This window comes from Perissodus microlepis, chromosome 23 (genome assembly GCF_051167445.1).
Source record: "Perissodus microlepis isolate ML-2025 ecotype Zambia chromosome 23, ASM5116744v1, whole genome shotgun sequence".
In the NCBI taxonomy this organism is placed as follows: Eukaryota; Metazoa; Chordata; class Actinopteri; order Cichliformes; family Cichlidae; genus Perissodus; species Perissodus microlepis.
The window spans coordinates 29,979,506-29,994,981 of NC_140482.1; the positions used below are offsets into that span (position 1 = coordinate 29,979,506).

The following is a 15,476-nucleotide window of genomic DNA, read 5'->3' on the forward strand; positions in this document are numbered from 1 at the left end:
CGTGGTGGAAAAGGGTGGAGTAGTCACTCTGGATTGAGGATGAGTTAAGATTGATTTCTAAAAAAAAATTTGTTTTAACTAGACACAAGCCTTTGAATGTGAGTTTTAAATGACAAATTCTGATCTATAATGATCCCTAGATACTTGTAAGATGTCACCATTTCACAGAGCAGAGCGTTAAAGTGAAGCTGCTATTTACTGACTGAGAGAGGTCTAAACGGTCAGTAGTGGCCGAAAGAATAAAATGGCAGATATAGATGATGTTTTGTTCCTTAGAGATGGGGGCAAAGCTGTCCTTTGTACTTTGATACTACGTGGTACTTATTGCCTTTTTATTATTTAATGATCACCCCATTGTTACCATGTTATTTATGAGCTGTAAGTGCTGCTGATTTTATGTAAGGATGATTTTCAGCATTCTGCTTTCTGTGAAAATTCACTGCATGTTTTCGTATCTGATGTTAAAGGAGACAGATGAAGCTAGCGAGACAGATTTGGCTGTAATTTTCATCAATAACTACAGAGAGCCCTCAGGCAGTCTGGGTTTCTGCTTTCATTTTTACAGTTGTTACTTTATCTGATTACATTTTTATACTCAACAGTGAGGTAGACTATTTCCCACATTTCTCTTTCTATTATAGGTTTTTCGGGTCAAGAAAAACTAGCAGTTTTCAACCTAAAGTCTTCAGATCCCGTTGCTTTTTCAGGCTTTGTAAAGTCATTTAAATTTCCCATCATGGCCTTTGTTCTGGGACCTCCTGTTCCTTCCATGTGCGTAAATCCCAACACAAAGTAGAACGAGCATCTGTGACAACACATATGACTTTAATTATGTCAGATGCAGCCTGAGAGGCGATGGTGGGGGGAAGGTGGGTTGCAAAGTGGGATGCACGTCTGATCTTTTTTGATCTTCAGAATAAGGATGGTGATATCAAGCAGAAAAAGCCTCAATTATTTGAGTTTTAGATTCTTGAAGATATTTCTCATCTGAAATACGTCTGCAGTTCTAAAAGCTGACGGGGAGTCGAAGGTATTTAATCTCTACTGGAGCTGTCACTTTGGAGGCAGGCCTGACATCACGTGGTTGTGACTTGTTGCCCCACCTTACCATGATGTGAGATACTAAGGTCACCCCGGTTGAGGTGGGAGCGGAGGTTGGGAAGGGATTTCAGGACTGCGTTATATATATGTGGCTGATAGTTGGTGTCATAGGCCACCACATCTATTCATAGATGGCCGTTCCAGTTGGACATGGATGGCCTCCTTTACTCATCACACCATCTGTTTTCTCTGTTGATTATGTGAACATTTCCATTCCGCAAAGATTGTTCCCCTCATCTTTAATGGCGAATCTCCATCTGAGTTTTCTTTGATTATTCTTAAAATTTGTCTAGAACATATTTCGTGTCCATCTATGACATGTTTATATTATGGAACAGCTTAGAAAGGCACAAACCTGTCTGTATATTTATGATCTCTCAAGTCACACTGTATATCAGGACAGAAAGTAGGATTGAATAATACTGTGGTGAAGCACTGGCGAAGCAGGAGTGTCAGAGATATTCAGGTGTGCTATGTGGGAGCTGCTGTAACGTCACACTGCCATCTTCATGCAGGGATGCACTGCAGAGATCTAACGAGCTCACTTCTTTCTAAATTTCTTAAACTATGATGAGGAGGAGTGATTGCAGCATTAAAGTGTACATACAGCCACCTGATGTTTGTTTTAGATAGGCTTGAAAATGTGTGAATCATAATATAACCCATTCTGTGTCCTAAAACTGCTAGCAGAGGTAAACACGACCTGGCACCCAGCAGACAGAGCGAAGGAAACATTCTTTTAATTATGCCTTCCTATCTTTTCAACAGTAAATCTGAGCTGCATTCACAGTTTCTGCTGCTAATGTTGTCATAGGCAACTAAGTGAGCAGTCTGTGAATATGTTCATGCAGCATTGCTCAGAGAATTTCTGAGCAATGCTGGTAGTTGCCATGATGTTCCCGTTCTTTTTCAAATAAATAAGAAATAATACCACACGTACTGAAAATATCTAACGGAGCAGTAATCGGCCATTTCTCCTGTAAGTTTGTCATCCTGTGGAGGTAAAAGTAACCGTAGCAACCGTATGAGAAGCGTAACCTGTGGTGGAAAATGCTTTTTAAACCTAAATTCGTCAACAGAGTCAACAAACATTTTATGACGTGTTATATGAGATTTATCTGGAAATTATTTCCTGGTCCCCAAACAAATGTCCAGAGGATTTACCATCATGTCTGCCATGCTAGCTAACAGCAGTAGAAACTGAACTTTCACAATAAGAGCCCTGGTATTGTTGTCTTGACTGGATGTCATGGGATGAATGGTGAGGCCAGTGCAGAAATCCTGCAGAACTGCACTCTTTTCAATGGCCAGCAGAGGGCAAGTCGTGAATTCAAAAAGAAATCAGGCCTGCAGCACCTTCGCTCTGGGACCACAGTAAACACTTTTATAATGAGTTTATGCTGCACAGGGAGCTGCTTAGTAAAAGCTGTACTTTGGAAAACACACTATGACTGTATATAAAAGATGAATGTAGCTTCCTAGAAAAGTATGTTTATTATATAAAATATGGTCAAAAAAGATGATAAAACAGGAAATGCCTCAGAGGTGTGCATTTGGTGTCTCTCAGGCCTCGCTAGTCAAACCCAGTTTAGTTTTTACTAAGAGTTGTTCTGGTGTTATAAACTATCTAATAGATTCGGTAAGCTAACAGCACTCTGAGGTCCTTGGATCATTTCTTTATTGCAGCCATGTTTCCTTCTTATAACGCATCACTCACATTCAGCCAGTTACATTTTTCTCTCTCCCTGTTTTTTATCCCTGTTTTAATAAAGCATTATGGATGTAGGGTGCGAGCGGAGTGAGGTGGTGCGGCGATGGATGACAGGTGATGACAGCAGCTTTGTGGCTCTGCTGACACTGTCACTTAATGGAGCAACTCCTCTGTTATTGCATTGTGAATGTTATTAATGTCACCGGGAGAAGGGCGCAGATAGGCTGAGACCAGGATACACGTGTGGAAACTGCTTTTATTACAGTTGGATATTTGTCTTCATATTAAAGTGGTTCATCTCCAACTTCAGATTTTTAGTTTTGGATTCTTATAAAAGGTGCTTTGCATGAGTCACTGCTCCAAATAATCCTTACTTACTTAGTGTTTGAAGCCAGAGACATTAGAAGGATGACACAGCATGTCTTATTCACACGAGCACTTTTTTTCTACATCTGAGTGCTTTCTATCTAACGCTTACTCTCCGATGAATACATCAGCAGCTTTGCGACTGGAGCACCCAAGAATTGAAACACAAATCTTCGGATTAGTAGATGACCTGCTCTACCTCCAGAACTAAAGCCACCCCGATAGATTTACATACAGAAATGTCCAACTTCTGAAAAGTATCCTGAAGTACACGCTCAGTACTCGGTTGGGACTCTGCTGAAGTGTCACTCAAGCCCAGATTGCTTTGATAGCAACCTTTAGCTCATCCATGTTTGTGGGTGTTTGTCATCTTCTCCTGTGTTCTTTGTGGGGTTCTGCAGTAGTCCTGGCACTGTGGGCAGGTGCTGGGAGAGGAAATTGGCATCCGCATAAAGCTCATTGACAGATGGAAGCATGCAGTGCTCTTAAGTCTCCTGATGGATGGCTGCTCAGTCACTGTAGACCAGTCAACACCAGCAGATGAAATGCACAAGTACTACTTTTTTTTTCTTGGCTAACCATATCTATAAAGTGAATTAGTTCTACTGACAGAGCCCTGTACATGCATTATTTTTTTTTACATCCTGGAGAAAACTGAAATGAAAGTTAATTCAGGCTCAAACTTTGTCCATATTTAATCTGAGTATCCATAATTGGAACAGAAGAGATGACATATAAATAACAATTTGCTGACTCAAATGGTAAAAAGGGAATGAAACAAATCAAATAAAATACTGAGTGAGCAGAATGAGCTTTAGCTTTGTGGATTTCTTTGAACAGTTTGTCCCTTGTTGCCTTTAATGGCTGGTTTTAAATTGGGGCCAGACAGGTCATGCTGATTTATGCTGGATCTCACCTGTGCAGTGCAGCCTTCTGCTCTCTTCCTGAGAACAGCTTCCTGTCTAATCACAGCGCCTCATTACCGCTGCGGCGCTGCAGATGGGGAGAGTGAAAAAGGTTCTTGACCCAGATCGAGTGCTGGGGTCATCCATGTCTGTAAGAGAGAGAGGAAGAAAAAAAGAAATCACATCAGACCAGGATTATTATAGTTTTTATTTTTATTTGTTTTTTTTCCTTTAACTTGAGTTTATTCCCAGTTTCCAGAGTGGTTTTGTTGGTTTCAGTTCAGTTTTCATTGTTTGTCACTGTTGCTCGGTGTGGAGCACAGGTGTGGCTCACTGAGCTGGCGACCTTTGTGCCAGAAGGTCACAAGGGCTCGGGTTTGATTCCCTCGGCCACTTAATCTGTGTTGTTCTAGCGGATAAACAGGCTGTGAAAATTTACCAAAAACCATAAAAACTTCAAAAAAATTGTAAAACAGGCAATAGCTTTCATTCATGAATTTAAGTTTAGAGTAATTGTCTCCATGTCGCCAGCAACAGCAACTCTTTAAGATTTAGGTGAATTTGCAGCTGATTCCAGATCGAGGAGGCTGCAGAATTTTACCGCTTTTATTTTTCCAAATTCTCCATGATAGACAGTATTTACTGCCTATATATAAGCAACATCAGCACTATATTTAACAGCAATATAGTACAGCAGAAGTAGAAAGTAATGTGAACATTTCCTACAAAGCTGGTATATTTCAATCTGATTTTAAGCTGTTAAACAGATATTTGGAGCTGCTTTGACCAATCCCAGCTAAATTTTTCAGTATGCTTTAGGGACAGATGTGTCCCCACCTGGGTTCCAGGCTCACTGGTGACTCTGGGTTGGATGAGCGGTTAGGAAACAGTTTACCAGTGCCTCATTAACCACTGCTAAAACATGCACACACGCTTTTCAGGCAGCTAAAATATTCCAGTTTGATGGGGCTCATTTGGTTTGGAGATGTTGGCAGCCTCAGTTTCCAGATGGGATCCAATCCAAAGGGGAACGTTCCTGTATGTGTTGCATTTAACCGCCGTCCTTGAAGTGACACATAATGACATGCAACCATTAAATATAAAAATATACACACCTGAACTGCTGCCTGGAGCAGTTCGGACTGGTATCTGTCAGCCACACTGGGATTGTTTCTTAAATCACCTGCATGGAGTATATAGGTCACAGTTTTTCAGGCTTCCTTCTTACACATGCATCATGTTCAGCAGAACAGTAATTAGTAAGTAGGAGGCTGCTGCTGCTGCATTTAACAGCAGGTCATCATACAGAAGCACTCAGTCATGGTTTACTTTTGCCTCCATAAGACAAAGGAGCTCATACTGACCGGGAAATAGACAATAACAGCTCACCGGCATTGTGGAAAAAATCATTCTGACTTACAGAAGCTACTCATTAACACGCCTTTGCGCATCAGCTTCCGCCAGCTTCCATTTTCAGCTGCTAACAATAGACTAGAGGTTTCCTCGATGAGCTGGGTAATGCCAGCCTCATGAACAAAACACGTTTGTCAAATGTCAAGGTTCACCATAACACCATGACAGGTCTGCCCATCCAAGAGCGAGTCAAATTCTTTACCGATTCTTTGACACTGAGTAACACAGTCACATAGTTTGCCTTTTGCTTGGTTAAAAGGTAATTCTTCATGTTGCATAAAATTTTCTTTAGGTGTCTTGGGGAACGATTTTTGGATAAAATGCATCCAAACCTCATTTGTAGGTTAATTGAAACAAAACTTGAAGCTAAAACAAGGCGTGAACAAGCATCTTAGTTAAAAAAAATAAAAATATAAACCAAACTTGAAGCTGAAAATGAAAGCTGAAACAATATTGTCCACATCAAAATCTAAAATCAAATCAAAATAAAGCTGAAAGTTTCTAGTTTTTGACATTTATGACAATGAAAATAAACATTTTCATTGTTCTCCAAAAAAGACAATCATCAATCAGACACAGAAATCTTCCTCGCTTTAAGGTTATGTACAGTTTTTTTATATATATCATTTTTAATCGTTATTATGGTTATTGTTATTATTGTTGACTCATGAAGAACATGTTCAGTAAGAATTGTTGATTGAAAGCTAAATGCAAAAAACAGCAGCATCTAGTGGTGGAAACTGGTAATGCAGGCTTTTCCTCTTTAAGTCTTCATGTTCCCAAAGGTTCCTTAATCTTCTTCTTCAGTGATTGACATCAAGTTGGACAAACCGCAGGAGCCCCCGACCACTGAGGGCGGCTGTTCCTGTTAATGCTCTGCACCCATCCTGAGGGGGAAAAAAAGAAAACATCATTTACACCACATGCTTGTTTTGTTGCTTCCTATTGGTTAACCGCAGTTGGCTTTGCACGTTGCGAATCTGGCCTCCTCACCTGACGACTGGTCATCGGTTGGAGTGAGCAGTGTGTGGGTTTGGTTCGAAAGTAGCCTGGTTTTATTAACAAAACTGCCAAGTTTAAAAAAAAAAAAGAAAAGAAAAATCCTACAACTTGCTAAAAAAGGATGTTTGTGGAGGAGAGAACACCAAGTTGCTTTATGTGTACATTTTTTAAAGAGTTTTCCCAGTTTCTTTTCTATTTTTGTATTCAGGGAAATCTCTCCGGAAAAGAGTCATTCCATAAAAATCAGTCGATGCCTCCCACCTGGCCCCCTCTGTTTTTTTCTTTTAAGTGTAGAATAACATTAGTGTTTAAGTGTTAGTTTAGTGTTACAATAGCATTAGTGTTTAACACATACTATGAATATTTTCTGAGTTACAGACCCTTAAAGTACATTTTTTATTTCACCCTACTGATTTCTGTCATTTTTGATCTGTTATAAAAGTTCAGGAGATGAAAAAAGCAAATCAGTGTTAGGCTGTCAACATGATAGGATCTGTAGAGTGACAGAAATATCATTGGTATTTCTAGTAATTCAGTGGAGAAATTCTTTTTAAATGATCCAAATAAGTTATAGCATCTGAAATGTGACTTACATTTTGATCTTCTTGTTGTGAGTCCTCCTGTGATAACACGCTTGAATGTGGCTTATGAAACAACATTGGTGTTGTTATGTTCTGTGAAATGGGTTAAACATGTCAGCCTATGTAAGCCTGAAAATATTCATAGTCTGAAGGTAGAACTCTGCATGACTTCAGTAAATATCTTGAAGTTACTGTACATACACAACGTGCTGACTCTGAGGGAGCCAGGTGGGAACTTTTTAAGATTTTGTTGATTTATTTTTTTGTTGTTTTTCTTTTTCTTTGTTTTCTTTTTTCTTTTTTATGGAATGACCCAACAAGCTCTGTGTGTGAGAGCTGGACAAGAGACAGTAGGCTTGGATATTTTTTTATGGATGCCACTGCTGTTATGGGCAAATACAGAAATCCCCCAAACTGTAACCACTGAAAACTTGTGTAACTCCTAATAGACCTTTTTTTTCCCAACTTCCCTTCTGCCCATAACTCAGGTGGGATCCATAACTTGGTGTTTGAGTCATTACAGGACAAAGCGAGCTTCTCGAGTATCTAATGCATGCCTAGTTTTTAAGCATAGGTACTGTTTACCCGTGTACACAAGTTTGAATATGTAAATGGTAACATTACACCCGTGACTCAATGCACTCGGATGACGACTAGTCCAAGTCTTTTTTTTTTTCTGTCTGTTTGTTTACGAACTGGATTTGTATACTTGACTACAGGATATGTTTTTGTCGTGTGTGTGTGTGCGTGCGTGCGTGTGTGTGGGTGTAAACGTGTGCTTTCTGCATCGGCAACGTTAGAATGCAGTCACATAGAGGGCCACTGACAAGTCGCATCATCCTCGCCACATTACGGCAACTTCGGGGTCACCGTTTTCACCTGTCAGCTGCTGTTGCATTGTGTGGTATCTTGGTGTTTGTGATTATGATGCACATACAGTGTACTTACTGTAAGCGAGCAGCGGAGGATCAAAGCCCTCGCCTTGGGTCACAGAGGACAGACTAAAGTTCCCTGATGACCGGTTCTGTGTTCAAACCGACCTTTAACATTGTAAATCAGTTTCATTCCTGACAATAGACTAATTTGCACATGTAGACCTTTCAGGTTAATATGAAGTTATGAGAAGCTTCATGGTAAATGTACAGTCACTTAATTCAAAGACATTTCTGATTGTCATAGAAACTGTCGTTTCGTGTTCCCACTGAGATGAGTTTTTTTTTTTTTGTTGTTTTTTTTTTGATGTTCGTAGTATGAGGATCCATTTGTGCCAAAATTATGTTCACACAAAGACACACTAAGCATTTGTCAGCTGTGTTTGCAATGCATGCAGTGCAAACAGGCTTCCAACAGAATCTTGAGGCAAATGATTGCAGTGATTCTGTCGAGCGTGACTGTGAAGCGACGTAAAAACTGCTGTCGGTATGATGGTGAAAAACCAACCATGGACAGACGTTGACTCTGGCTTCTCGTAAAATAAAGATGCAGTCAGACTGTCTCTTAAACTAATATAAGATAATCCAAAGTCCAGTGATGAGGTGAGGTTGCGTCTCTTTCATTTGTTTTTTGAGCAAAGTCAACTGATGATTATTCAGTGCCAAAAGTCTGCTGAAGTTCTATAACCTCACCTGATCATTATTTTTCCATCATTTATGCTACAAAGCTGGCTTTTTAAAAGATTTTACTGTGTTACATGTCAAAATGCTCTTCCCTAAAAGCTCAGACTCACTTAGTATTTAATTCAGTTCAGGCACAGCCGACTGAGCGAGAGCCCTTCGGTCAACTAGGTGTCTGTGCAGACGAAGAAAAAGTTACAAGTTTTCCCTGGATGAAGGATCCCTAGCGGTTCCTTTTGTCTGGAGATCTCTTTTAATTTTTCTCCTTTGAAAGCCCCCGACAGTTGGTGCTCCTTTACACGCCTGTGGCTGCAGTGCAGGTTTCAAGTTTCGAGTTTTATCGTCATATAGAGGAATGGAAAAATCATAACCAGCAATGAATGCCCTGTACTTAGAGGCACACGAGTCCGATGCCCACCCTGCAGCTGAGGTGGGTCAGCAGAGATCTGCTGCTGTTGGGCAAAAACACCCACTAGTCTGGGACTGACTCTGCTCCAGAGGATGCCATGACGTCATGTGTCTTTCTATTTATTTTATCCCTTGTAATAAGTATAAATCCTATATTGGATGAGGCTCTCGTCTTTTCTAAGTGCTGCTCTGCTTGTCTCTTGTTTTTGTGAACAGACATGAAAGTTTAAAAAACGCGGCCAGTTTTTTCAAATCCAGTAAAACGAGCAGGGCGACTTTTCGGGCATGTTTTGGCCACATAGACAGCAGCCGTACAAATGTAATTTTGACACCAGTGGATCCTCATACTAGCACCTAAACTGACTGCTGCCGTTTGTATGATGCAAGGTTGCAAACGGCTCTTAAAAATGTCCAGAGTCGTAGGATTACGTGGCGGTTGTGAAGTCAGTCAGAACACTACTTTGACTTGTCTTTGAGGTGAAATCTTTCCTGCACTTTTTAAGAACATGTTTTAGATTTAGAGTGACGATGTTGATGTTTTAGAAACATGGTTAAAAAATAATAATATTTACTGTGTCTTAGAGTAGAATCAAACATGTAGGAATTGTTCACGTTCACACAAAAAAAACCCACACAAAAAATAAATGGGGGAGCACTCTGGTGAAAGCTAGTGAACCTTTCTAACCCACATAATGAGCCAAATAATAAGACTAGTGAGAGACGGGATTGGTCAAATATGATGGGAGATCTGGACTGGAACATATTGTTTTGCAGGTTGGATTTTAAGTTTGAATCCCTCAAAATGAAAGTCTTGTAATGTTTACTCTCTTTGTGTTGCTGCCTCGTGAGGAGGGAGGTATTTATGTTTCAAATCACAGCAAAATGATTGATCATTACACACTCACACACTCGTATTTATTCCCCTTCGATATAAAAGTCCACCTTTGTTTCGTTGTTTCCTGTTAACATTTCTCTTGAAATGGACCAAGTGATGCAGCAGATGTCTTGTTGGGGGAGGCGTTGTGTGTTTGAGGATGTGGGGGGGGAAGCCCTGTGCTCTGGCTTTCCATTCACACTGTACAGAAATCTAGCATGTCTCTCCAAATGATTAATAAAGATGTCTTATTACCAAAGTCATGCACGGGACTTTTCTTAAATAAACTTTACTTCTTCTTTTCTTTCTTCCTTAGCTTTGGAGAACCAAAACTGTAAAAATCCAAAATAAATGAAATAAATAAAACATTTTAATAAGATTTGTGTGGGGCTGCCTCCCAGGTGGGGGCTTTCAGGTATGTCTTACTGGAAGAGGCCCCAGGTAGGCCTACACTGGAGATAATATCCCAGAGGAGTTGAAGGAAGTGGTCGGGGAGAAATCACTGCGCTCATGAACTTTATAAACGGCTGAAAATAAGATTAATTAAAAAATATAATTGCAAATACAATGTATTTATATATATTTTAAATAATTGCTACCTGTTTGTATCTTTATACTATATTTAGTTATTTTAATTTTATATTTTTAATAGGTCATTTATGTATTTCTTTGTATAATTTTAATTTGACAGTTTCGGCCATTCGTACTTAGCCAGAGAAAAACCAAAGACTATATAAAAGATGGACATGGCCGTCATCGTTCTTGAAACAAGGACGTAGAGCTGCTGTAAAACAATCTGTAAACGGTCAGAGCATTTCCAACCCAGATCCATTCCCACCTACCTAAAAATAAATAAATAAATAAATCTTAGTTTAAGTCTTTGTTGGCAGCCTAAAAAAGTAATGATACAGTAAATTAAAATTTTCTTTTTGTATTACTAACACAAAATATCAAAGGTTTCCTTTATACACAGTGGATAAAAGCCAGACTTTCAAAAGGTGTCTGTCTTAAATTTTAACCTTTTGAAAACTACAACACAAAAAAATATGGGACGCAATAAAAACCCTGAGATGATTGGATAATGCTAAAACTGCTGTACTGTCATGACTTTAAGCTTGCTGTTATGTGCACTCTCTCATTGTGTAGGTCACAATAAGGAATTATTGTGTCAAGTTATCACACGTGTCGTGGCATGCATGGTTTCTACTTTGACTCAATAACGATCATCTCCAGTTTCTACTCATGACGGTTTGCTGATTTCATTGCTGTTTCCAGCTGTGAAACAGAAACTAAATGGTGACTCTTTCTAGGCCACCTGTGCAGGTAATAATGTAGTGTTTCAATCACAAGAATGAAAGTTGATCTTTAATTTGTTTAATTAATCCCAGACGTATTATTCTGTACTGCGAGTGTTTGTGTGAATTCAGATACTCAAACAGGAATGTACTATTGTTTGCAATGCAGTACTGAGGAAATGATCTTACACCATGACGTTGTTGCAAAGTTTCCCCGCTGGAGCTGATAATATTTTTGCGGCTCCGGGGTAAATAACTGCCTCATTAATCAGTTTGACCAAAGAAACCTGCAGATGCTTACGCGGGCCTTTGGTTTTTAGGTTGGTGTAATTTACCACAGTATTTAATTCTGATGCTAGGCCTAAATTATCCTCCAGGAAAAGTGTAATTTTATATTTTAGCATTCCAAATCCGACTGAAGTCAGTTATCTACATTATCCCACCACTGCTGAGACAATCTGGGAGTTGTTTCCTGTTCTGTTCAGCTTTAATCTTGGGGATTACTACCATCAGGCCTGCACTGAGAGCCAGTAAATACATTGCAAAACTGAAACTGGTTCTTTCCCATATACACAATCATGCGTGTGCGTGTTTGTTTGTTGCTGCCTTCCTGATACATTCACGTCCAGCCCGCCCCCGTGGCTGCCAGCTTGTTTTGAACTTGGAAGCAGCTTCCTGTTTGGCAGTCATTTAACACTTAAACGTGGGAATATGGTATCTAAAGGCAGAATAACACACCGCCTGCCAATACATGACTAAGAGTGTGCAGGCTAACAGTTGAGTCCAAACCAGTGTGACAACTAACAGATTTTCAGCTCCATCCAAACAGCACTGACCTTAATGTGACTGAGACAACAAACACATCATAGTCCTCTCAACGTATCTTCTTTAAAATATGTCGGGCGGGTTTAACGTGCACATAAGGTGGAACAAAAAGAAAAGAAAGTGATGATCCAGTTTGCAGATATCATTGAACGTGGAATATGTGCCAGATGCTCGGTGAATGGAGTTTTATAATCCACTTTCGTGGTTGAATGAGTCTTTTGTGGCAGGTTTTTGTTGTGCGTCTTCTCCACAGAAATAATATTCAGAAATCCCCTCCTGGCTTCACTTTTTTCACTCACTTAAATACTTCATGTGTCATAAATGGTGCATGCGGTAAAGGAGGAAAGCTCATGATTCTTTCAGATGTTAATAAAACCCAATGGAAACTTGTTTCAAAAATAGTTTTATTAAATACTTCATGTCCTAGCTATCATAAATACAGAAAACAATAAGTTATGATGGCTATTCAGGAGCTGAAATGGAGAGGGGACCATCTGTTCTGAGGGGGTCTAGGTCTACGGGTGTTAGCCGCTCTGGGACAGCTGAACTAAATCCCACAGCAACGGCTGGGAGAATTAATCCTAGAATAAATAATGGGGAGACGGAGCACCTTTGGCTGAGGACAAAACCGTGTCCTGACAGGATCACAAATGAATCCTCCTCCCCCAGCGACCACAGCTTCCCTTCAAAGTTGAGTCTTCTCTTCCTGAGAGCGGCCACTTGTCAGTTTTCGTATTTTTAAAAAGTCTCTTCTGTTGAAAGTCTGCGCCAGGATTTCATTTCCCTTTAAGATGAAACAAACAGAAAAATTTAAGTGATCATTTTTACTAATAATCTGTAAATAAAAGCTACAAACTCAGGACGTACACATTGCTGCCAGACACGATTCTCTCCTGGTGTTGCTTCGTCAGACTGAACCTCCTGAAGAATGTGGGCAGTTTGAGCTTCGCTCTGGCGGATCTCGAGGAAATGCTGAAAAGAGAAAAAACTCTCGTGTCAGACTGGGCTTTGGGAAGAATGCTGTAGAGCCGAGGCGCTAATGAGAAGCTGTGTGGACAAATGGACTGCTCGGCACTAATGTGTAAATGACTCGGTATGACAGGAATTTTATATTCAGCACTCCCTCCAAACAGGTTTTGTTCTCATTTTCTGCCATTTAAAACATTTTCAGTCCTCACCTTCCACGCTGTAATGTTTAAAGACTCAAAATGATAAACCCACCATTCTCCTTGTAACTGTTTATCTTCTATCCTCTCCTGTGCAGCTGTTTGCTTCTCTCCGTCCTCCTCTTCCTCTTCTTCTCTTACGTCCACATCCTCTGGTATCTGGTCCCACAGCTTGCTGTTGACCCACAGAGCTTCTCGAAGACCTCGACCTCGGCCTATGCAGGTCACCCGGCGACACAAAGGGCAGCCCACGGTGAGCAGACCGTTCCTCTCCGTTGACATCCTCTCCAGACACGAATCGCAGAAGGTGTGCCTGCAGTGGAGCACCCGGGGGATCCTCTCCACCCGGGAGTAGGGCAACAGGCAGACGCTACAGTCGCCATCCTCACAGAGAACCATGGTCAACCCCGACAACTTGTGGACTGAAGGATTTTTCTACAAAATCTAAATTTTTAATGGGTGTGAAAAGGCTTTCTGCAAGTCCAGTGTTTAGAAACAATGGTGAAGATGATGGCTCTTGCAGGTCCCAAGCTCACCAAAGTGACTCCCTAATACATTAAAAAAAGATTTTTATTAGCTATTAGAAGCATTGTTGCATCAAATTTAAGTTACATTTGTAGTTAAGATGTCCAATTAAGATCTAATAATTTAATATTTAAATAAAGGTTAATCTGGATTGTTGTAGTATTGATGTTTTATTCCAGACAATGGACCTGATTAGAAAGGACAGCAATATACCAAAATACACTACCATCTACTATCTTATGCTGATTTGAAAGAAAAATGTTTCAATAATAATAATAAAGAGTGTACTTACAGCTGGCCTTTGCGTGTAATTTATTGTCCGTCTTTGGCTGCACAGCTCAGCCTCTCTGCAGTGAATGGTGTCAGAAAGCCGGCTCGTCTGCCTCCTGTTAGGAGTGTCTGTTGGGTTTGTGGGGGCGGAACAGAAACGTCTCCAGCTCTTTCTCTTTCTCACGGCCCACCCAGCATAACAGCTGGGGAAGCAGAGCGGCTGGGACGCTCTTTGTTCAGTGTTTGACAACAGGCAGGTGGAGAAACGGGGAAATGACGCAATGGAAGGCGGGTGTAGTCAAACAGAAAAAGTAATCTAGTTAGCTTTAACATTAAAAACATCCTTATGTTTCAAGATAAATTGAAAAGGGTTGATATTCTTCTGGAAAAATAGAAAAGGTGGGCTCGTCCGGGATTTGAACCCGGGACCTCTCGCACCCAAAGCGAGAATCATACCCCTAGACCAACGAGCCAGTTGCAGGGAATCCCGTGGTAGCGTTTTTATATGTTAACACATCCATGACTGTATTTAATCAACAATCATCGCGTTGCTATAAGATAATATAATCGCAACCTCAATATAAGGACTAACCGATGTCAGCAAATTCCTGAAAACTGTTTGTACGGAATCGACGTAAGAAACATTTTTCCTTCCAAAAATACAACTGACCACAAAGAGTAGGGACCCTACACTATGTTCTTGGTTTCTACCGTGACTGGCACAGCATATAAATCACCAGTTCTGAGACCGTCCTACTTTGGCAAATCGTCCTATACGTACGATAATTTGAAAGTGACTTCTGACAAACCGTAACCCTAACCATAACCCTAATCATAACCATAACAAATACTCACATTGGCCTAAAAAAATGAAGTCAATTTGGGGTTTGTGTTTTTGCGCACGCGCGGCGCATGCGCAGAAACAACGGGTAGAGTTTTTAGTGTGGTGGGACGGATTCCCAGAACACCAGAACACGACCACAAGCCAATTCAGAAGTGAAAACGCGCATTAGCTTGAAAACTGGTAGCAGTGCTGACTACTTACGTAGACTCCACAGTCGACTCTACAAAAATTCACTGCAGATGTTTGAAGTAAATATGTCAACAGTCCTTAACGGTACAAAAATTGGGCTCGTCCGGGATTTGAACCCGGGACCTCTCGCACCCGAAGCGAGAATCATACCCCTAGACCAACGAGCCACGTGTTCATAGGATGTCTGACAATATCCTTTAATCTTCTAAAAAGCCAACAAGATGACCTATGTTATGATAATATTTGTTAAAAATCGTTACAGGCAACAGGGAATTTCCAAACACGAACTTTCATAGCTAGACATGTGGATAACAAGTCTGTTTTGAGTATTTTAAACCAGTTGCTTCCTGTGCTCTGAAGTTACGTACAGCGTGTTGACATCACATGC

General features: G+C 40.4%; 2 protein-coding genes and 2 non-coding genes across 6 annotated transcripts in view; 1 reads left to right on the forward strand and 3 right to left on the reverse strand.

Moving 5' to 3' along the window:
- rab6ba (RAB6B, member RAS oncogene family a) overlaps window positions 1-10,237 on the forward strand; it is a 70,493-nt gene extending 60,256 nt beyond the window's left edge. For both annotated transcript variants that reach the window (XM_084920403.1, XM_084920404.1), the window contains exon 8: window positions 6,304-10,237. In XM_084920403.1, coding sequence (XP_084776529.1) covers window positions 6,304-6,368 — 65 coding nt within the window. In that variant the 3' untranslated portion in view covers window positions 6,369-10,237. The remainder of the gene's footprint in view (window positions 1-6,303) is intronic.
- A 2,243-nt stretch (window positions 10,238-12,480) lies between these two features.
- LOC146361731 (uncharacterized) lies at window positions 12,481-15,195 on the reverse strand. Of its 2 annotated transcripts, XM_084920406.1 has the most exons (4): window positions 14,078-15,195; window positions 13,316-13,808; window positions 12,962-13,066; window positions 12,481-12,878 (listed from the first exon to the last, which is right to left on the reverse strand). In XM_084920406.1, exons 2-4 carry the CDS (start codon window positions 13,657-13,659, stop codon window positions 12,833-12,835), a joined length of 495 nt encoding a protein of 164 aa, XP_084776532.1. In that variant the 5' UTR covers window positions 13,660-13,808; window positions 14,078-15,195; the 3' UTR covers window positions 12,481-12,832. The 2 variants fall into 2 exon arrangements, with proteins under 2 accessions (XP_084776532.1, XP_084776533.1); XM_084920407.1 differs by lacking the exon at window positions 14,078-15,195 and having other exon boundaries at window positions 13,316-14,054.
- Window positions 14,457-14,528, reverse strand: trnap-ugg (transfer RNA proline (anticodon UGG)). The gene has a single exon. It is a non-coding gene; the product is annotated as a tRNA-Pro (tRNA).
- trnap-cgg (transfer RNA proline (anticodon CGG)) lies at window positions 15,184-15,255 on the reverse strand. The gene has a single exon. It is a non-coding gene; the product is annotated as a tRNA-Pro (tRNA).
- Window positions 15,256-15,476: the final 221 nt, after the last annotated feature.